General features: G+C 43.8%; 1 protein-coding gene across 2 annotated transcripts; it reads right to left on the bottom strand.

Moving 5' to 3' along the window:
• Positions 1–425: 425 nt before the first annotated feature.
• LOC114550440 (uncharacterized) lies at positions 426–23,528 on the bottom strand. Of its 2 annotated transcripts, XM_028571225.1 has the most exons (20): positions 23,439–23,528; positions 23,000–23,115; positions 22,850–22,908; positions 22,718–22,778; positions 21,889–22,043; positions 21,741–21,805; positions 21,574–21,667; positions 20,395–20,658; positions 19,518–19,808; positions 18,443–18,694; positions 16,516–16,830; positions 13,830–13,951; positions 13,460–13,679; positions 13,202–13,357; positions 12,124–12,314; positions 10,011–10,159; positions 9,645–9,902; positions 9,117–9,270; positions 6,719–6,851; positions 426–653 (listed from the first exon to the last, which is right to left on the bottom strand). In XM_028571225.1, coding segments are annotated over exons 2-20 (3,066 nt in total). In that variant the 5' UTR covers positions 23,002–23,115; positions 23,439–23,528; the 3' UTR covers positions 426–528. The 2 variants fall into 2 exon arrangements, with proteins under 2 accessions (XP_028427026.1, XP_028427027.1); XM_028571226.1 differs by lacking the exon at positions 22,718–22,778.
• Between the last annotated feature and the right edge of the window lie 282 nt (positions 23,529–23,810).

The raw sequence follows: 23,810 nt of genomic DNA, 5'->3' as shown, positions 1-23,810 counted from the left end.
CAGCATATATGGGGCAAAGCTGTAAACAAGAATGACCTTATAAAGTTCATAATTGTGTTGCCTAGGAAGGTGAAGGCATGTCCCACCCTACTCTACCTCTGATTGGATTACCCTGGTATTCTTACCCTAACAAATCTCACTCCTCAAGGCTAAACCTAGCCAATCCAGCCAACCAAGGAAACGAGAACTAGCCAATAAGAGGCAGAGTAGGGCGGGTCATGCCTTCGCCATTCCAGGAAATGCACATTTGCTTACCTGGCTACACGACAATTCAGGTGAACAGGCTAGCAGCAGGTCGGTTTAGGGTGACTGAAGACCAAGTGTAGGCGTGCTACAATGGCCTATAATCCATTCATAGTCCTACTATACTGAGCCTGAGAAGTCATCCTGGTACATCCACTTTGAAAGTGAATTTATATGAAACATTTTCATAAGATAGGTTTAATTTCTGTCATGTCGGTCTTGTTAATTACAGTTAACTGTCTCCATGATCATCATTACACACTCTCAGATAGTGTTCCAAACACTTTATTGCAGCGGTAGTCGCTCATAGTAAGTCATGATTGCTTTGGTTACACTCACTGAGAGTACGGTTACTCCCAGAAAGCCTATTAATCCGGCCACAATGGGGATCATGGTCATATGCTCTGGCCCTGCAAAGAAACGGACACGGGTCATTTCATTGACTCTGTATTCTGAGTGCACATACAGTACAGGCCAAAAGTTTGGACACACCTTCTCATTCAATGCGCTTCCTTTATTTTCATGACTATTTACATTGTAGATTCTCACTGAAGGGATCAAAACTATGAATGAACACATGGAATTATGTACTTAACAAAAAAGTGTGAAATAACTGAAAACATGTCTTATATTTTAGATTCTTCAAAGTAGCCACCCTTTGATTTTTTGATAACTCTGCAAACCCTTGGTGTTCTCTCAATGAGCTTCATGAGGTAGTCACCTGAAATGGTTTTTACTTCACAGGTGTGCCTTGTCAGGGTTAATTAGTGGAATTTTTCCCTTATTAAATGGGGTTGGGACCATCAGTTGTGTTGTGCAGAAGTCAGGTTGATACACAGCCAACAGGCCTATTTGACAACTGTTAGAATTCATATTCATATATATGAGTGATCGAGGTAGAGATGGAGTGACCCTGCCCGGAGGAAGCCCGGGGCCCCCGTCTGGAGCCAGGCCCAGACGGTGGGCTCGTCGGCGAGCGCCTGGTGGCCGGGTTTGCCACGGAGCCCGGCCGGGCACAGCCCGAACAAGCTACGTGGCGACGGACCAGACCCGGGCGGCAGACGCTGGCTCTGGGGACGTGGAACGTCACCTCTCTGTGGGGGAAGGAGCCGGAACTAGTGCGGGAGGTGGAGCGCTACCGGTTAGATCTGGTGGGCCTTACCTCTACATACAGTCTCGGTTCTGGAACCGTACTCCTGGATAGGGGTTGGACTCTTTTCTTCTCCGGAGTTTCCCAGGGTGTGAGGCGCCGGGCGGGTGTGGGGATACTAACAAGCCCCCGGCTGAGCGCCGCTACGTTGGAGTTTACCCCGGTGGACGAGAGGGTTGCCTCCCTACGCCTGCGGGTTGAGGGGGGGGAAACTCTGACTGTTGTTTGTGCATATGCACCAAACAGGAGTTCGGAGTATTCTGCCTTCTTGGAGATCTTGAGTGGAGTCCTGCATGGGGCGCCAGTGGGGGACTCCATTGTTCTGCTGGTGGACTTCAACGCACACGTGGGCAATGATGGAGACACCTGGAGAGGCGTGATTGGGAGGAACGGCCTCCCTGATCTAAACCAGAGTGGTTGTTTGTTGTTGGACTTCTGTGCTAGTCATGGATTGTCTATAACGAACACCATGTTCGAACATGGGGATGCTCATAAGTGTACCTGGTACCAGAGCACCCTAGGCCGAAGGTCAATGATCGATTTTGTAATCGTTTCATCTGATCTGAGGCCGTATGTTTTGGACACTCGGGTGAAGAGAGGGGCAGAGCTGTCAACCGATCACCATCTGGTGGTGAGTTGGGTCAGGGGGTGGGGGAAGACTCTGGACAGACCTGGTAAGCCCAAACGTGTAGTGCGGGTAAATTGGGAACGTCTGGAGGAGGCCCCTGTCCGACAGACTTTCAACTCACACCTCCAGCGGAGCTTTTCGTGCATCCCTGTGAAGGCTGGGGGCATTGAACCCGAGTGGACAATGTTCAAAGTTTCCATTGCTGAAGCTGCGGAGAGGAGCTGTGGTCTTAGGTGCCTCAAGGGGCGGTAACCCACGAACACCGTGGTGGACACCGGTGGTCAGGGAAGCCGTCCGACTGAAGGAGTCTTTCCGGGATATGTTATCTCTGAGGACTCCGGAGGCAGTTGCAGGGTACCGAAGGGCCCGAAGGGCTGCAGCCTCTGCCGTGAAAGAGGCAAAGCAGCGGGTGTGGGAGAAGTTTGGAGAAGACATGGAGAAGGACTTTTGGTCGGCACCAAAGTGCTTCTGGAAAACTGTTCGCCACCTCAGGAGGGGGAAGCGGGGAACCATCCAAGCTGTGTACAGTAAGGATGGGACACTGTTGACCTCAACTGAGGAGGTAATAGGGCGGTGGAAGGAGCACTTTGAGGAACTCCTCAATCCGACTAATACGCCCTCTATGTAGAGGCAGAGCTGGAGGATGACGGGGGATTGTCGTCGATTTCCCAAGCGGAAGTCACTGATGTAGTCAAACAACTCCACAGTGGCAAAGCCCCGGGGATTGATGAGATCCGTCCAGAAATGCTCAAGGCTCTGGGTGTGGAGGGGCTGTCCTGGTTGACACGACTCTTCAACATTGCGTGGAAGTCTGGAACAGTGCCAAAGGAGTGGCAGACTGGGGTGGTGGTTCCCCTTTTAAAAAAAGGGGGACCAGAGGGTGTGTGCCAATTACAGGGGTATCACACTTCTCAGCCTCCCTGGTAAAGTCTACTCCAAGGTGCTGGAAAGGAGGGTTCGGCCGATAGTCGAACCTCGGGTTGAGGAGGAACAATGTGGATTCCGTCCTGATCGTGGAACAACGGACCAGCTCTTCACTCTTGCAAGGATCCTGGAGGGAGCCTGGGAGTATGCCCAACCGGTCTACATGTGTTTTGTGGATTTGGAGAAGGCGTATGACCGGGTCCCCCGGGAGATACTGTGGGAGGTGATGCGGGAGTATGGGGTGAGGGGGTTTCTACTCAGGGCCATCCAATCTCTGTACGACCAAAGCGAGAGCTGTGTCCGGGTTCTCGGCAGTAAGTCGGACTCGTTTCAGGTGAGGGTTGGCCTCCGCCAGGGCTGCGCTTTGTCACCAATCCTATGTAATATTTATGGACAGGATATCGAGGCGTAGTCGGGGTGGGGAGGGGTTACAGTTCGGTGGGCTGGGGATCTCATCGCTGCTCTTTGCAGATAATGTGGTCCTGATGGCATCATCGGCCTGTGATCTTCAGCACTCACTGGGTCGGTTCGCAGCCGAATGTGAAGCGGTTGGGATGAGGATCAGCACCTCTAAATCGGAGGCCATGGTTCTCAGCAGGAAACCGATGGAATGCCTTCTCCAGGTAGGGAATGAGTCCTTACCCCAAGTGAAGGAGTTCAAGTACCTTGGGGTTTTGTTCGCGAGTGAGGGGACAATGGAGCGGGAGATTGGTCGGAGAATCGGCGCAGCGGGTGCGGTATTACATTCAATCTATTGCACCGCCAGACGAAAAGAGAGCTGAGCCAGAAGGCAAAGCTCTCGATCTACCGGTCAGTTTTCGTTCCTACCCTCACCTATGGTCATGAAGGCTGGGTCATGACCGAAAGAACGAGATCCAGGGTACAAGCGGCAGAAATGGGTTTCCTCAGGAGGGTGGCTGGCGTCTCCCTTAGAGATAGGGTGAGAAGCTCAGTTATCCGTGAGGAGCTCGGAGTAGAGCCGCTGCTCCTTTGCGTCGAAAGGAGCCAGTTGAGGTGGTTCGGGCATCTGGTAAGGATGCCCCCTGGGCGCCTCCCTAGGGAGGTGTTCCAGGCACGTCCAGCTGGGAGGAGGCCTCGGGGAAGACCCAGGACTAGGTGGAGGGATTATATCTCCCACCTGGCCTGGGAACGCCTCGGGATCCCCCAGTCGGAGCTGGTTAATGTTGCTCGGGAAAGGGAAGTTTGGGGTCCCCTGCTGGAGCTGCTCCCCCCGCGACCCGACACCGGATAAGCGGACGAAGATGGAGGGATGGATGGATAGAATTCATATTATGGCAAGAACCAATCCGCTAAGTAAAGAGAAACGAGTGGCCATCATTACTTACAAATGAAGGTCAGTCAGTCCGGAAAATTGCGAAAACTTTGAATGTGTCCCGCAGTCCCGAAGTGCAGTCGCAAAAACCATCAAGCGCTACAACGAAACTGGCTCACATGAGGACCGCCCCAGGAAAGGAAGACCAAGAGTCACCTCTGCTGCTGAGGATAAGTTCATCCAAGTCACCAGCCTCAGAAATCGCAAGTTAACAGCAGCTCAGATTAAAGACCAGATGAATGCCACACAGAGTTCTAGCAGCAGACACATCTCTAGAACAACTGTTAAGAGGAGACCGCGCGAATCAGGCCTTCATGGTCAAGTAGCTGCTAGGAAACCACTGCTAAGGAGAGGCAACAAGCAGAAGAGATTTGTTTGGGCCAAGAAACACAAGGAATGGACATTAGAGCAGTGGAAATCTCTGCTTTGGTCTGATGAGTCCAAATTTGAGATCTTTGGTTCCAACCGCCGTGTCTTTGTGCGACGCAGTAAAGGTGAACGGATGGATGGACTCTACATGCCTGGTTCCCACTGTTGGGGACCAAGAAGCTGGTTAAACAGTGATTTGGCTAAGATTGAGCTGAAGGCAAGACAAAGGATCTTGGCCTACATGTGAATCCCAAAGCCAGTTTCACCAAACTCCTACAAGCCGCCACTTCGCAAAATGGAGAATGTGCATTCAACACGATGACGGCAAGGCACACTGGTGGTGAGACAAAGAACTGCTTCACACCTGTGATAAGGTTGCACTTTTCCCATTGGCTGTCGGGTCTTTGAATGCACCACCCCGCCACTAGGAGGCGGAGGAAGGATAAAAGCTGTCGGTGCGTGTGTTTCTTCGCTTTCACGGTAACCCCCGGTTGCTGACAGGAAGCACTAGTCCGGACTAGCTAGCCAGCATCACCTCGCTGGTCGAGTTTTGAGCTGGGACAACTTTATATCGGCCTGATATACAAAGGGGATCCGAGGAAATACTGGCCGAGTGTTCCTTCATCTGCAGCGGGTTTAATCAGCCTGGATTCAAGAAAAGGACGGCGTTCTGTTTCTTGCTTGTGGACCTGGATCACGTATCGTCCACGGCTCTGGACGAAACGGATCGTTAAACTCTGGCAAGAGATTTAACTGACAAACAACGCACACCGTAAGGCTGTACACAGTTCTGGGCAGATGTTAGAACTAGTGAGTTTTGTTTTGTTATTAATAAGGGTTCGCTACCGCTTGTGCCATTAATGTGATCGGATTGTAATCATGTATTGGCCATATCTGGTTATTAATCTGTTGTTGTGAATGTATAATCGATCATTATACCGTTGGTTTTTGTTGCGTTAAGTAGCTTGGTAAACCGTAATCGCTACCTGCTTAATCACTCCTTTCACGGAGTTTTAATTAATTTAATTACTGTCTGCGAGAGAATCGCGAAAATCAGCTGTTAGCCACTGGAGTGGTTATAGTGACGTTTTCCTCCAAAAGTCTCAGAGTCAGTCCTAACTACACGTTAGCCCAGACCTAAGTGGCTGAGGGGGACTGGGTCATTATCGATAACTAAGAATAACCATAATAACCTTATAACCATATTCATAACTTTATTAATATTGATAAAACATCTTTGATAATTTGCCAATGATCAAATCTGTACCCTACGAGAATCCTACACCACCGTGAAGCATGGAGGAGGAGGTGTGATGGTGTGGGGGTGCTTTGCTGGTGACACTGTTGGGGATTTATTCAAAATTGAAGGAATACTGAACCAGCATGGCTACCACATGCCATCCCATCCGGTTTGCGTTTAGTTGGACCATCATTTATTTTTCAACAAGGCCTCCACAGTCACCGGACCTGAACCCAATCGAGATGTTTTGGGGTGAGCTGGACCGCAGAGTGAAGGCAAAAGGGCCAACAAGTGCTAAGCATCTCTGGGAACTCCTTCAAGACTGTTGGAAAACCATTTCAGGTGACTGCCTCTTAAAGCTCATCAAGAGAATGCCAAGAGTGTGCAAAGCAGTAATCAGAGCAAAGGGTGGCTACTTTGAAGAAACTAGAATATAAGGACACGTTTTCAGTTATTTCACACTTTTTTGTTAAGTACATAATTCCACGTGTTCATTCATAGTTTTGATGCCTTCAGTGAGAATCTACAATGTAAATAGTCATGAAAATAAAGGAAACGCATTGAATGAGAAGGTGTGTCCAAACTTTTGGCCTGTACTGTATCCACCTCACACCGAGTTACGATAACCAAAAACACAAATCCAAACACAACTGTACGTTAGTTATTTTGACTTAGTGAAAATAATCAAATAGTCAAAACTTAAGAAATATATAGCTAAAGATGCAGTGAAGGCTAGAGTTGCAGTCCATTTGTATTCTGATACTTTAAAAACATGATGTGCACTGGACATGTAACAGTGTGTACAAGTTCTGGACTGAGACATGAACTCACAGTAAGACGGTGGGACAGCTGAGGTCCCCATCCTGTTGACCACCAGAGGTCCAGCAGACACTACAGCAGCTTGGGCCCCCTCTCCGTCCATCTGGCTCCCTGACCTCTTGGTGCGCTGCTGGCTGCTGCAATTCTATTACATCATCAGGCTCAGTTGGGGACTATCACTCCTTTACATTCATTTGTATGATTTACTTACAGATTTAGTTTTTACATGAAAACTCAATTTTTCTTTTTTTTTAATACAATTGCATGCTACTGCTACCCAACAGTAGCCTACAGTACATGAAATGGTGAAATAGCTCCCCCTTGACCAACTACAACAGTAAAATAGTGTGTTTTGTTACAAATAAGCTGTTAAAAGTAAGAGGTTAATTTGCCTCAAGTCTTAATGAGTTCTCTATTTATGTTGCTGTCACTTTAAGACTCTCAGCTGGTAAACGCTACGTCGCGTGGGCCGTAGTTAGGAAGTAAATGAACGCTACAAACTAACGGTTCAGTGATTTGTGGTTGTAGTGTAGCAAGCCAACTACAGCTACATTTGCCTACATTTATGCCTAGAGTAGCATCGTTGGTATGTATTAATTCAGTTTTTAAATAATTACATAGGTTCATAGATCATTAGTTTGATGTCAGTGTTATTTTGTGTTAAGTTTATATTAGAAATGTCCGTGATTGCTGGCGTTGGCTATAAGTCATAGGACAGGCTACACTCGTATGAATGAACGTAACATTGTTTACATCTAAAAATGTCTTGAAATATATAGTGTAACGGTAGAAAGGAAATATTTGAATTGATGAAATTACATTCTGAACATTAGGCTATATTGTATGTTAAAATCTAGCATAGAATTGATTAGTCTGTCTTTGTAGGTTAGTTTCACACTTTCCTTGCAACGTCATTAAACCTGTGGACGTGGGAACGAGTCTTGATGTTAGGAGAGAGTTTACTTGGCTGTCAGTGTATAGAGCAACACCGAAGACGGCACGATGCTTACACAATCAATAATAATAATAATAATAATAATAATAATAATAATAATAATAAGTGGTATCAAGGGGCAATTTTTCTGTGTTATGCATACTTTTGCTACAAATTTTGGTAACAATAATGTACTTTTTTTTTTTTTTTAAAGAGTATTCTCAATGCAGTTACTTGTAATGAAGTACTTTTACATGGCAGTATTGCTACCTTCACCACTGATAAAAGCCTCAGAACAAGGCCTCAAATAGCAGTTAATGATTACGTGACTGGCTGTAACATGATTGGCTGCAACCTGTACATCTGCAGGATGGGCACTGATGCTATCTGTGGCTGTTTTAAGGTACGGTATATGGCAAATGCTCCTGCCCAGAGTGGTGTATACGGCCCGCTACACCTCTGGTATCGGCCAAGAGACTCCACACCCAGGAAGCTTTAAAGACTCCTTAATGATATCAAGGCCAGCATCAAGACAATAGGTTCTACATCTGGAAACTTTATGGGTAACATCATAGGCAGAGGAAGGTCACCAGTATTACACACTAGTGCAGTGACCAGTGGCTAGAACAGACCAGTTACTCAAAGACCTGAAACTCTTTTAAGAGGTCCAAATTATTAGGAGGTCGATCTCAACCGTCTCTGGATCTGGATGAAGTACATTTTCAGGAGAATTGCCTGGCACACAGAGAGCAGAAGGTGAGGGGATGTCCCTCACCTTCCGCGTGCGTGCGTGCGTGCGTGCGTGCGTGCGTGCGTCTCAATATGCAGAGAGGACAGATAAGCTTGCACTTACTCGCTGTCAGGCACCGAAATTTGGCACTGTTTGATTTAGCGTGAATAGGTCCACAGTGGTACCGAAGTAATTCGGTCGCTACCCAAAAAATTAACAACTTCGGTACCCAACCCTAGTTTTGGGACAGATTGTGGCAGGATTGCTCTGGACAAAGTAACGTTACACTGTGTGAACAGTTAATTTCATTAAATATTGTTATTATATATATTTTCAAATATTTTATTTATTGGGTGCAAATGTTACACCAAAACAAGTTCCTTCCTTAGACTATTTTGCAGAGCCACCGCCACTGCGTTCGGAGCTAAGCGCCGACCGAGACGATTGGGATTGAGGATTGTTTTTTTTCTACTATTCCAGTATAAGTATGTGTGGTGTAGCCAGACCTTAATCCACAGCAATGTGGAGATAGAGCTGGCAAAGTGAGACTAATCTCAACTTGAAAACACTTTTATTCATTGCACATGATGGTTTGTTATTACTTGTTGATAGTGTCTTTAGGCCGTATGTAGGCCTACAGAATGTTTCTGGTTACCTGTTAATATCGTTTTGTTTGTTGTATCTACAGTACGTTTCTCTGAGTCACCCTCCTTGGACAAAGATTTATAGAGTTGGCCTTAGTTTACCTTTGTACAGTCTTCATCATGCCCACATATGTTGACCAGGCAATGAATGTAGATGGACAGCCCTTTGGGCATGGTGAACATCTGAATGGAAAATCTGCTGTTCTGTGCCAGGCCGTTCACAGAGAGCCACTGGAACGTGTTGTCAACAGCACAGCTGGAACAAGAGAGGACGACATTCACTATCCTTATCATCCAAGGCAACTTAAGCAGTTCAAATAGATTACACACTTTTGATGAAAGGAAATACCTTTAAAATATTCTTTTCTCTAGTCATGTAGCACCAATTAAAACAATTTTGTATGCCATTCTACTGCATAGACCCACCAGTTTTATGAAAAGACCCTCTGGCTTGTTTGGATTTCTTTTAAAACTGATCATAACCGTCCTTGGTGGTGCTAAGCCCCGGTAGCGGAGACAGCAGAAGGGCAGGGACTACCGTCGCGGGAAAGACGCACCGGATGTCCGGGTTAAGGTCAAGCTTTATCCCAGCAATGTACACTGGTTGAGTCAGCCTACATTTCCACCTACCCGTCCTGAAGAAGAACACCCTGGACTGTGTCCTGGTAGTCTGGGCTCTCAGTGGTCCAGCATGACTCCACCTGCAGGAGCACATCTGAAGCAAAGGAGTTGTTAGTCTGCAGGGCCACCTGGAAGAACAGAGTGTCCTCAGGCCCCATGGTTATGGCATCCCTGTAGCTGTCGGTGTATGACTCATCAGCATGCAGGGTCATGGTCAGGCCTAGCTGCAGGGAGGAGTTGAACGCCACCAGGGAGGCGGAGGAGTGCCTACAACCAAAGAAAGGACAGGTTTAGACGTTTTGGCCCTTCATTCGTTAACAATGCTTTTTTTTTTTATTCTGGCAAAGAGACAAAATATGAAGACGTTTGTCTCACCACTCAACATCCACACTGACTTGAGCGTTGCGTACATAACGTCGCGGGTAGACGCACTTCCAGATGACTTTTAGATCCCGTCGGGTGATGATTTGATCTCTGATGGTCACAGTCAGAGTGTTTTGTAACTGGATGTGGGTTTTGTTCACCTGCGCGCACACACACACACACACACACACACACACACACACACACACACACACACACACACACACACACACACACACACACACACACACACACACACACACACACACACACACACACACACACACACACACACACACACACACACACACACACACAACTGAGAAAGTGAATACACTTTGGCATCTGCTGCCAATTTCTTTTTTACAGTTTTAGCACTTAATTATTGAGATATCTTGTTATGTGAGGAGAAACTGCATACGACTCAGACCTAAATGTCAGCAGGATTAGAGAAAAGCTACTGGCCCGATTACCACGAAACTTAGTGGAGGGTGTAGCATGGGCCAAAGATTCACGGGGCGGATACACACTGTTTTTTTCCTCACTTTCGTTAACATTGTGAGATAGGGCATTTGTGCTGCATTCATGTGGTGTTGGAATAATCTGGGAAATTCTTGGCAGAGGTCCGTGCTCTCTGAGTGCCCTTCTAGTTTGCGTACGTATTAAGAAGCCCATGATGCCAATGATTACATCACTTTAGAAAGATATAACAATTTATTTTCCAGTAAGAATGAGAATAATAGGTCACAAATTGATGACATTACCTTCTGCATTCTGACTGTGTAGTGGCTTCTGGGATTAGTGGTTGTGAAGAAAAAAAGTGCAAGACATTTCACAGCAGGTTTAAAAAAACAGATGCGATGTCCAATTGAAACTGTAGTTTAAGTTTCAAATGATCACTTGGAATTTCATCAGTAACTTTAGCTGGTATGTAAAAATAACCTTGTTGGGTAAATAGGGCAAGTCTACTGTTTGGCTTCTTAATTAGTGATGATTCAAGGCTCTTCTGAATTCTCCGCAATTTAGAGCGATACACATTTTGCTGTGGCAGATATTGCATCTGTATTTATGTTCCCATTACTTCAGTGGTCTGTTTCAGGAAGGAGGTTTAACAAACTCTGAGTCTAACCCTGATCTCGGAGTTGATTTACCCTGAGATGGGTAAAGTTTTTGGTTCCAGAACAGCTGATTTGAGTTGGTTGTCAACTCAGAGTAGGTTCACTCAGAGTTAAGCACGTGCCCCACCACTATAAAAAAGGCAGCATGAATGGAGCCATGATACTACGATTCACCATGGTAACAACCACAAACAAACTGGTCGGCGGAAATACTCATGCGCATAAACCGCGAGTTTGAACATATATTTTATTAAAAAAGCAACACAACAAAAGAGAGAATTTGCATGAGATAAAATTACTGCAAGAGTAAATGCGTAAGCTCCAATATAGTGTATTAATATTATATTTAATCATAAGTATAATATTACTGGTGAAATGGTATTGAACCTATAATCTATTTCATTTAGGTGTAAAAGTCCTAGGCCTACTAATCCCATTCTGAGGCTGCAGCACCATCATTAACAGAATTATAATTCATAATCTTTTATTTCAAAGGGTTTACATCATTCACCTGCAATCCTGTGGAACTCCTTTTTAAATGGCTCTTACTGGTTTGTGTCCAGTCAAGTGTCGAGTCACACTCTTCTAACGGCTTTACTAATATGCTCCGCATCACCAATGTTGTAAAGAAAACTGCCATTTGCACTAAAAATAAATAAATAATTAAAGAGTGCTGTGTCAGAGGGAGGAGACAGAGTTTCTTGAAGAAAACGTGCTCCCGACCAGTTGGTTCACAGACTCCGTTACCATAGTTACTGACTCTAAGGTTAAGTTACCTCTCTTTCTGAAACCGACTAGAGTTACCTCTCTCAGGTTTAAATAATCTTTCTCTTTCTGAAACAGAAAACCCAGAATTACCCTCATCTCAGGGTTAAACTTCAGTCTTCACTAAACCTGCTTTCTGAAACGGATCCCTGGTGGTCAGTGGTGCCCTGCATATCTCTGCACAGAATCTGCCCATCACTTAGTAATGAAATGTCTTTCCATTAGCTCAATCAGCCACTCACCCGCCTCTCAGTTCCACATTCAGAGGCTTTTCGTGAGATGCGGAAGTAGTAGAACATCTCAGTCTCATCCACAGGGCACCAGCCATTGTTCAGCCTCACGGCTAACTGTCCCCCGATGTGAGAAGTCAGGTAGGGTTTTGCTATACTACCTGTCATCAGTTTACCCAGACAGTGGCTGAAAAGTCCTTTTTCTGTTTCAAAACAAGGGTCAGAGTCAAGGAATCACACTTGCAGACTCTAATAATACAATAGTAGAGATCTTCTTCATTTTTGAAAACGCAACAGCCATCGTAACTGCATGCTAAAACCAAAGTGGACTCTCCTTAACATGGAGAGAGGGGGCTTTCCCAGTCACTTTCAGACAAAATCAAATACACTTTTTTTGCATCCTAAAAACTAATTCAACTTCCGTTATTAGAGGTGTGAATCTTCACTAATCTCCCGATTTGATTACGATTATTGATTATGCATAATGTTATCATGTTATGTTATCACCCCATCACTCTCTCATCTCATTTTTTGTCATTTCTGTACTGTTAATATCAAAATGAAGGCATAAAATGCCGAATAACAGCAATAAATACAATATTTCAGGAGAACTGTTTTCAGGGCACCCTCATAGCACACTTTTTAAATCAACAGTTGGTAGAGGAGATGGAAATTACATATTTACAAACTTATAAAAAGTTACCTACTGCAGCTTTAATGGACAAAGCTACATTTTTTTAAATTACCACTAAAAAGATATTAAGGCATTCAAAAGGGAAATGTATAGATATTTGCTTGCTTGACAGTAGTCCCAACCAATTACAGTTGCCCTGATTTTTTTTAACCCCCAAACCCACCAACATACTGTTAGCAGCAGGCTATAAACCCATACAAAATGTAATTTTGGTTGACTTGTTGGTACCCTCTACAGCCTGCTGAGGTCCAATTATACTGGATGTGATATATTCTTAGTTTCACACCACTGCTTAGGATCAACCACTTCACATGAGACAGTTAAAACTGAATTTTCACCTGTTAAAAAGGCAATGCGTGTTTAATAGGACAAGACATATGTCCTCAAAAAGTTTACCATTGCAGATTGGATGTGAAGCCACAGGGGGGTCGACGACAGAGCTCACATCGTAGTAGCCATGTTGGCACAAACAGGCGTAGGAGCCCAGGGTGTTGATGCACAGAGAGTTAAGGGGACACAAAGTTTGCTTGGAGGAAGCACACAGATCAGGACCTGACAGTCAGTCAAGGGAATTAAAACACAAGATTATTAGTTTGAATTATGTGGCAGACTTTACACTTGAACAAGTTGAGCTGGTCTTTCACTATCACCTACCTTCCCAATAAATGAGCCCATCTGTAACTGTAATGTGGTCTGTATTCAGGGAGTGAATGTAGTCCAGCTGATCTTCAACAGGCAGGGGGATGTCTTCCTCAGTTTTGGATGCATCAAAAGACATAAACAGAATGTAGGTTTTGTGTGGCTCGCCTGCAGGTTCAATTGCAACCAGCTCAACGCGGGCTCGCTGATGAAAGTCATTCAACATCTCCTGTAGCTGTGAGATAGATAGATAGATAGATAGATAGATAGATAGATACTCAATGTGTCAACAAAAAAAAACTTTGTATTGCCTAGATCTCAGATGAAACCATGCAGGCACAGCACTGTATAAAATTCACTGATGTAACCGTGAATTTTCTTCCACCTTATCTTGAAAGATCTTCTCCATTTGAGCTCTCGGTTCCGACATGCCCTCCAGTAGATCCTCAGGCAGTGACCAGGGCACGACTATTGTGAGACCCATGCTGGAACGATCTAACTGCAGCTCTACAGAAGCCACAAAAACGGAAACACAGTGGGTTAGGTTCATTTTGAAAAGGTTATTATCAACAAAACGAGTATATTGTCTGGTCATTTTTGTACTTAACAAGTTTCCCTTTTTTCATTTTATTCTAGCTTTCTTGGATAGTCATGTCGGAAAAACAGGCAGTTGTTTTACATGGTCACAAATGTTCAGTGGATTGTCAGATTAAAACTAGTGACACTCAAACCAAAATCCCCCAGCTACAGCAGTCATGTTGGACTAAAGTGGGATTTATGGTTCCGGTGGGGCTTTACACTAGCCTCGTGAGACCGTCCTGATCTCGCGAGCTCCAGTTTTCCCCTCGCAGATCAGTCTGGCATCTTGAGGCAGAGAAAATTTGGAGCCATTAGCCAAACGACTGGGCCAATCAGCGTTGGTTTTGAGGTGGGTTAGGTGGTGATAGACAGATGGTTTATCCAATCAGCTAACCAGTATTTTCAGACAGCGGTAGCCGCTCGCTAATGCTTTTTTTCTCTTGGATCCTTCTTTTGGAATATGGTCCGGGAACCTGAAATGGTGCCTTTTATTCCTAAATTCTCATTACACAAACGGCAAATATCCTTTACCGACATGTTGTTTGCATGCTGAGCTAACGAGCTATGGTTTGCCTGCAGCAGCAGGGGCGGGCTTGTGGTTGTATTTTCATACGCTTCGTGGATCTGATTGATTGATGGTTGATTTGGCCCGTCTATCACCAACATAGGCGATAGACAGATGGTTCATCCAATCAACTAACCAGTATTTCCGCCCCTTCCCAAAAGTTCTCCAACAGAAAGTTCCCAGATGGATATGCCGAGCAAATGCGAAGTAATCCATCTGGTGGAGTCAGGCTAGCTTTACACAGGACTTACGGCGTAGCAGACGTAACTGGCCTCTAGTTTGTACTTGCGCGCTGGTGTCTGCGTTGTTCTAGCGTATCTCTTTAAGAGACTAGCAGAGCCGGTATGTGTATGCGTGGGGAGTGTGTTGTAGAGCGAGTGGGAGAGTGACGGGGATTAGCTCCGGAGCGAGTACAGACTCTGGAGGCGTAGACTGAGATACACAATGGCCCTCAAAGAGGCGTAGGACGGGCGTACACCGATTCCTACGCAAAGCTCGGCATTTATCAATTTGAACTTGAGCGTAGGCTGCCAAAAAAAATCTCACATCTGGTATGAACTTGTGTACGCAAGTTTTGGAGTCAGTGTGGACTTGCGGTACAGCATATAATCAGTTTAACAGGAGAAGGAGAAGTCATCAGTTGATCACTTATCAGCAATGGCAGATCTGGCTCTTTTAGAAGACCTCTATGTGCCAGTCTGCAACATTGTTTTAGCCTGTGGGGTTCTGCACAACATCGCGCAGGAAAACACGGTGCCATAAATGTAGCGATGGAGCCAGATGACCCGATGCCCAGAGAGCAGTGTCCAGAACAGCCCCAACTGGGGGCTATACAAAAGGAGACAGGATATTATTCCTTGCTTTTAAAAAGGTAACCTATAGTGTTATGGCAATGATATTCAATACAGGAAACATGACGATGCACAACATTTTTATTTATTCTTCAGGTTTTTGTTTCTCTTTCAAGGCAATGATTTATTTCTGCCATTGACAGAGTTATTTCGGCTTTTTTTTCAGCCCGTGCTGTCAGGGTCGAGGTGGTGGTCCAGCACGGGGGAGGTGGGGGGGGGACTCGCTCTCTCCCTCATCCCTCAGCTGTTGCCTCGTTCTGACTCATGAAAGAAAAAAAAAAAAAAAAAAAAAGATTGCAATAGAAGCCTATATTACTATTAGGACTATAGAATACATATGTCAAGCATGTATAAATTAAATAAACTCCAGCTGGAGTACAATTTACTACGGCAACACTGTTGACCGCATCAGTGATCTCTTTCCATTCCGCATTCTTTCTACAGCCTTTAATAACAGTTTTCAGGCTGCCAAATAGTACACACGTTAGTGCAAATGAACCTGAGATATCAGGGCTTGTCTCCACCTCTGAAAGGTGCCGCTTCTCAGCCGGATTACGTCTCGCTCTGTCGTAAATTGTAGGGGCGAGGCCTCAAAACCCAGAATATATTGGGGCATGATATTTAAATGATGATCGTTTCCAGCCGTTGCATTTATCAACGTACGACCATTCTTACGCTCTGATTGGTGTGATACGAACGTTTCATGAATCACACGTGAAACCTGTCGTAAGATGATTTCTGCACTTATATCTGTGCTGGTTTCTACGTTAGGTTGATAAAGGAGGGCCAGTGTCTCCCGTGTTCTTTCTGACCACAGGTGGGATAGCTGTAGCAGGAGAAGTTAACCCTCTCCTTGATTTCATGTTCATGGAGAAGGAGAACCAGGAAATTAGTAGGGGGAAATACAACACTACCAAATTGTTGTGGTCTGCGTCGCCACAACGTGTAGTAACATTTTTGAGAGGTGCACGTCAGGCTACGCCGTATGGTCCGAATCTCAATGTACCTACTAACATACATACGGCGTTGATGTAATGCAGGACCATAAATTGAGCTTAATGGTACCTCAGACTGACCTTGGTCCAGAGAAGATCCAGTAGCACTCACAAAGAACTTTAAGGATGAATTAGCTCCCTCAAAACCCACATGAGAATGTTTAGTCTTCCACTGTTTGTCACATTCTTCCCACACGTGGAGGATGTAGGTCTTCCCTTCCTCCAGCCCTGGCAGAGGCAGCTCTGTGTCAATCACCCGGCTGCTCTGGATGGTGGTGCCGTTCTCCAGAGACAGCTCATATACAAAGGACACAGCGGGCTGGTGCGTGGTGCAGGGTTTCCACTGGGCGGTGGAGTCTTTGGAGCGATACCTGAGCTCAGAAACACCCAGAGGTGCTGGATACACACAGTGTCAGGCCATATATTAACAAAGATAGAAACATTGTATATGTATACATACATACGTATACATATGACAAATTTCACCATCATTTTCCTAATAAAGAGCAAGTCAAATGAAAATGGGAGAAGTAACTCAGTGCACTTTTTGTGCTAATATCCAAGATGCTCATTAAGGTGACGAGTCAGAGATGCTCTTAAGTCTTTGAGCTAGAGTCCACATATTTAGCATTCAGCGCTTTTTTTAGCTTTTAGTTCTTGTTTAATTTCCTTCTATGCTGTGACGGCCCTGCCCCAGTATCAGCCATAACTACAGCAGATAACTTCTAAAATAACATTAAAATACAGTTAGGCCTATATAAAGAAATCTCCTGCTTTTACCTGGCTCCGCTGGCATATGCTAACACAGGCTTTTCTGTTACACCGAAATCTGTGACCCGTCACAATGTGTGACTGTAGCGTTGTCTACCTGCCGCAAATCATTCTGTGGCTTCGCGGGGAAAAAAAACAAACAAAACAAAAATATTGGACCCAGGCAGATGCCTTACTAAAAACTAACAATAGCGTTATTTTCACCGTTAGTTTTCACTCGTTTGCTGTTACAGGTCATTTAAGACCATTGTATGAAAAATTACAGAGCTTTAGAAACACTAACAAGTTACATATAGGCACTTTAAATATGCAAATTATACATTTGTATAAAATATGTTCTAATTTGCATACATTTCCAGAACAGAAACAAGACATTGGATAAAGCCAGGTTCAAAATTCTTTCATTTTGTTGACATATTACAGTCAAAAGGCTTTTACGGAGGGGATTTTGGATATCTCTTTTTATCTCTCCATAAATCAGAAAATACTAACAGCCATAAAAAAAAATATCCATTTGCCATGTTTTTAGGAGTAAAATGTGTACAAATCTGACTATGAATGATATACAAACCGAAACTGAAAGACTTACTGTTAGTTAAGATATAAAAATTCCCCAGTTGATCATTTACATTGACAATTATTCTTTGCATTACAAGTTTTCTGAAATATTATGTTTAAATATGCAAATGAGTTATTATCTGATGCTAACTTTGGGTGAATATATGAGAAGTCTACAGACCAAAATAGACAAAGTGTAGTAAATAAACTTCTTTCAACTAGTCTAAAAGAAGACCTGTTTTGGAAGCAGAATAGCCCAAAATCTCAACATTGACCAGTGAATGAAGAAATTATGTTTTGCGTGTTGTGCATCACCTTAATGAGTAAAAGCTAGTGAGTAGGATTTGGTTTGACAAAGTGCCAGTAACGATGCAGAAAACCAAACCAAGTATACCCTAATAGAGAGCCCAAGTAACGCCCTTCTACTTCCGACCAAAGGGACCTCTCTTTCCAAAAAATGAACGAGAGTCAATGGAGAGATAATAATTTTTTTATCCCTTTGAATTGAGCCATGGATTACAAATATGATGTTTTTCAATTTAGAAGATAATTTTCCAGCCGAAGAACGTTTCAGTTTATTGTCAAACTGTTGAAGTATACTTAGATACACTAGTGCTTACCAACAGGCCCATGTGTGTGGGACCAGTCTGTGTTTTCTTCTCATCCATTTCTACATTACCTGTGTGTGCCACAACTGTCTTGGCATTCATGAGCACACCGTCTCCACACAACGCCTCCACCTTAGCCTGGTGCTGTTGGCATGGCAGCAGCCCCCCCACAGTGAAGTTGGTGACGAGTGTGGTGTCCTGCAGCTCCCCCTCGTGGTAGACCCTGAACATGGAGATGGACGAGGTGTCCCGGGACTCCCAGCTCAGGGTGTAGCTGTCGTGGCCAGACGATGTCTGACGCAAGGACTCAATGCTGGAGTGAACTGAGGAGTAGAGAGACGATGAGATCTTGCAACTGTGGTCTTTTCTAAAAGGACGACATCAGCAGGATGAAGACAAAGTCCTCTTTAGGGTTTTTACAAGAGCTGCTTGTCCTATTTGCTCAAATATACATGTTTATATGCTACTCTGGTGTACAGTTTTCTATTATTTGCTGCACTGACCCGTTTCCACCAGCAGGGATCACTGAAGTTTCACTTAACACGTCTGCTCTTTCAAATGTGAGTCTCATTTTATTTTTTTTTGGCATTACTGTGTAACCAACCACACGTGACAATTACAAGGTAACGGTAGGTGCTTAAGTGCTGTTCTTGTGCTACTGTGAGTTACAGTACATGGCAATATCAACATACATTTAGCCACCATAAGCTGCCAGACCAAAGAAAGCTGTATTGGCAAAAGCACTGAGTGTATATGAGGAACAGTGCGTTTTATTTCTCATCATCACTAATTTAGTTTGTAAGCTCTGGAAAATATTGCCTTGGACTTCACAGATGGTACAGTACCTGTTTCTGTGGTAAGACAGGGATCTCAAACTGTAAAGGATATCATGAAACATGATTCATTGTTAATAGGTCTTCACTTTTGTACTATGTGTGTACCGGTAGTTGTTGTCTAGCTCTGTGTGTATTTTTCTTTTTATTTCTTCTTTTGAGCTTTGAACTGACGATAAAGTTGTATCGTAATTCAGTGACTGCACAATATTTAAGTTCAGTACAAACACAATATAGTGGTCTATAAAAAGGTTCAAATGGACAAATGCACGATATGCCATTTAGTCAGCTCATCAACCTGTGTAGAACCTACCAGAGTTGCCATCGTTGAGGACCATCGTGCTGTAGCGGGACTCTATCCCCGCCTGGCAGACCGTCTGCAGGCCAAACCTAACCCTGGTGCAGGGCTCCAGGTCAGACAGGATGAACACAAAGGTGTCCTTGTGCCACAAGAGCACCTCCTCTGTGATTTGGTCTGCGCCATTGAGGTAGAAGGCGGTGAGAAGGAACGAGGAGAACTTGCAGTTCGCAGGGCAGTCCCAAGCCAACGATATGCTGCTGCTGTTCCACGACGTCACCTCAAAGTCCTTGGGAATGTCTGGTTCTGGCAGAAAAAGGATAAAGAATTGGTAAAGCGTTTTGAACCTGCAGTCAGATATTTTTGGTCACTTGGGGAAAGCTGTTATTAACACAACATTTAATATATACACGCATAATATCACCTTTAAGTAAACAGAACAGTCGCTTATTTACACATCTAGAAAATACAGCCCAACATTAGCATTCATTTGGAGTCATGTCTCTGGCCACTTGATGAATCTAAATCCAGTAATCCCTCTCATTTTAGCTCCGTTTTCCACCAACATTATCTTTGAGTTTAGAATTATTGTTTGCCCCAATAAAGCATTTTAAAGATTCATTCATCTTTAGCTCTGAAAACTTGTCATTTTTAATGTAATGATCATTAGTTGTGGCCCATAATAAATGACGCCGCTGCATTCGTTTAAAGTTAATTTGCACCATTAAAACAATTGGTGTGGCAAAGGAAATGTCATATGGATCCTGGGCAAATAAAACTAAAAGTATCTGCATGACTTGATACCACAAAGTGAGAAATGGGTTTGGTTTTTGTAACATGTATAATCTATTTTTGTGGGTGTCTGCTAATCCATCCCACCAACAGTCCATACCAGTAATAGTCGAGAGGCAGGTGAAGGAGTGAGTGGCTGCAGTCTCCACACAGGCCACATAGAGGCTGCAGGAGTCCAGAGCGGTGAAGTGGTAGTGGTTGTTGGTGGTAGTATCCATGCTCAGAGGTTTATAGGAGCTACTTTCAGTGTGGTACAGCGTCACCGTGCAGTTGTTGCTGACTGCTGGGCAGTTCTCCACCCAAGAGACCTTCAACATGGAGGGAGTCCTGGACTCCAGCTTGACTGGGGCATGCATCGTGTGGCCTAGGATAAGCAAAATTGGAGTTTCAGTCACACAAAGAAATAGTCACTTAAAGCATTATTAAACCATAAATGATTAATTCATTTACTTGCATAAATGTGCTCAGTTAACTTCATTGCAGTCTAGATTTACATATCTTGACATTTTGGCCTGACAGCCGCACTAGACTAAAGGACACAAAGATTGGACACAGAAATCCACAGTTCATTGTACATCAGTCTGGTTAATGGTTGTTCAAGTATTTTGTTCTGGACCAAAGTTTTTTTTTTTTTTTTTTAAATTTCACACAATTTTTAACAATAATATGCATTCCCCCAGCCTGCCTATGGTCCCCCAGTAGCTAGAAATGGTGATAGGTGTAAACCGAGCCCTGGGTATCCTGCTCAGATGGGCCGATCTGGAATCGCCTCCTTATGAGGTCATAAGGAGCAAGGTTACCTCCCCTTTCTCTGCTTTGCCCGCCCAGAGAATTTGGCCCTCCCATGAGAGAGAGACATCATGGCTTTCAAACAAGCAAAGTGGCAGTTGGTCAAGGCCACACCCCCACCCTCCACCAAGGCTGAATTTCGGGAAAGAGACTTCAGATACAGTATTAGGGGACCACTAAGGTCTATATAAAAACATCCAAAGAGAACCATGTCATGGGACCTTTAAGACAGACAGATGAACAGAGCATCATCACCATCCTTAAACCTAAAACTTCATTCATAAAAACAAGGGTTCGACTTATGACCATTTTAGGACGAGAGCAGAACATTTCTCTTTGTTTGAGAACATTAAAAAAGGTGTATGTAGGCTTGGCCTTCCCAGATCATTTATAAAGAGAGAAAAAGCAAAAGGGCAGGTCAACATGTAAATTCAAAAAGAACAACACACATACAAACAGATAATCTCACCATACAAACAGATAATCTCACCAAGTGCAAGGAAGAAGTTTTCATCCTGGTGGAAGAATAGCGTGCCATTTTCACATGAAAACACTTCATTGGGACTCATCATGTCCAGGAAGCTCTGAAGAACGAAGTACGAGGGATCATCATCGTAAGCAAGTATATTGTAATTGTATCTGTTATATGAGAAGTACCTTGGTGACACTTGTTGGTTGCTTTAGGGGTTTCTGCAGCCCTCGGATCTTAGTGAAGTTTGCACCTTGAATAAATTTAACATTTTATAACCATTGATTTTAAGTGAAGAAAAAAAAAAAAAAAAAAAAAGTTTCAAAAGATGCTTACGTGGGTCGATTCTCAAAGTCCATGCCTGAACAGAGCCTCCATACTTTAGTGTTAGCTTGTTGTCAACAGCTGGGGACACCGTCAGGGAGGTCACTTTACCCACCTTACTGATGAGTTTTAGTGATGTGCCATTGAGCCATATGTTTCCATTTAACCTAAAAGGAAGGAAAATAATGAAGCCTTGGTACATTATTCCTTGACTTACTTGACTGATCAGAACTCATCCAACACATTTGGGATTAACGGGAACGCCATATCATCACACAGCCTCACTGTTGTAACCCACTAACACACGCACGGCGGAATGGGAAAGTGCCTGCCAGGTTCCAAAATCTGGCAGAAAGCCTTCTTAGATGAGGAGGCTGCAGATGTAGACAGCTGCAGATTAGGGTTTGTGGTTTTGGCATGGCATGGCATGGGTAACAATCACACGTCCATGTATCCACATACTTTTGGCCACCAGAAAACTCCAAACAAATGTTTCTTTCATAGAGGGGGAGTCTGTTTTGGGCCCAACAAGTCTTGATGTGGTTACATTACAGCTGTTATACTATATGAGAGCAGGGTTGAGAAGAGATTCAAAGATTGGAATTACATTGAAATAATGTACGATTAATTTACCAGAAATATATACTGAGTCATACAAGTGTTTAACTATATGTCCGTATTGGTCAATTAGCAGAAACACACTAAATTGTGTTTTTGTAAATACAGCTGGGCCTGAGGTTCTCTTCGAACAGTTATTGATCAAATATCGGGGAAATTAAGCCTTGTGTGAAATACTGTAGACTACACGGGTCAAAAACGAATGTTTATCCCTTGGGTTTACCTTTCCAGAGAATCGTCCTTGCTCAGCCAGCATAGTGAGAAGGAAATATCGTCGTTACGTCCTGCGGGAAAACCAATTGGAATATCTCCAAACGTCTCACAGGCAATATGCCGGATGCAGTGTTTTACTCACCGAACGATAGAGCGTGAGACACCAGTATGAAAACGATGAACGAAAACTCGAAGGAGTTCCTGAAAATACAAAAGCTGATTAATCCGCTGAATTCGAGTGAGATAAGTGAATAAGGATATCAAACCCACTGTAGGTATAGGCCCTCCTTACATTTTTCTTTGTAATTCCGGCGAAGGAAAGCATTTCGGGTTTATTCAAGCCTTAGCTGTCCTTATGTCCTAATGAGTGACAGGTGTGCGCTGTCTTCACGCGCCGCTCGGAAGTTCCTGAAAGATATATTCGTGTCATATATTTTAGTCTCCAATACTAATATCGACTCTTTTTATTAATATTGTGGTAATCTCAGGAATACATTACTTTTATAATGATTAATAAAGAATGCGCCTTGGTAGTTAATGGCAATAAGGTAAGCTGTTATGTTAGCTAAGATATAAGCTAGCTATACCATAAAGGCCACAACAGAAAAATAGAACCACTAAATCGCTTTTTAAATTAAAAACAAAAATCAGAACCTGAAGTCACATTTAAAGAGATTGAATCTTAATGATTCAGTATGTAATACAGTATCAAAAAAGCCTTCAATACCTACCAAGTACGCCTGCTGTGTGTGTGTGTGTGTGTGTGTGTGTAGAATATAAACTCCTCCATAGGTTGTCAAGTTCCCCAATCAGAAACAAGCATTGTCCTAAAAGGCAGTGGTAGACCTGGCAAAAATGCTGTAATATGTTAGCAGATCTAGCCTTTCATGAAAAAACTGAGAACTCTGGAGAATAAGATATGATTAAAAAAGGGACAATGCAGGGGGGGTGGGCTCCAAATTATTGTTCATTTTTTAGTGTTATCAAAAATGAAAAAAGTCTATATATATATACAGTATATATATATATATATATATACACAGTTCATCCTAAGGATTCACTGTGCCACATGTTTAATATTAAAACATGATTTATAAAATCAT

This window comes from Perca flavescens, chromosome 23, assembly GCF_004354835.1.
Source record: "Perca flavescens isolate YP-PL-M2 chromosome 23, PFLA_1.0, whole genome shotgun sequence".
Taxonomy (NCBI): Eukaryota; Metazoa; Chordata; class Actinopteri; order Perciformes; family Percidae; genus Perca; species Perca flavescens.
The sequence above is the reverse complement of the archived record's forward strand: the minus strand, read 5'-3'. Positions and strand labels throughout refer to the sequence as shown.

Excerpts from the sequence above, each read along its gene's own strand:
- LOC114550440 (XM_028571225.1), bottom strand. Across the intron at positions 19,809-20,394 it reads CTGCCTCTCGACTATTACTG|AACCAGACATTCCCAAGGAC; the intron begins GTATGGACTGTT and ends TTTTTCTGCCAG. Across the intron at positions 10,160-12,123 it reads AATGTGGAACTGAGAGGCGG|GTGAACAAAACCCACATCCA; the intron begins GTGAGTGGCTGA and ends GTGTGCGCGCAG.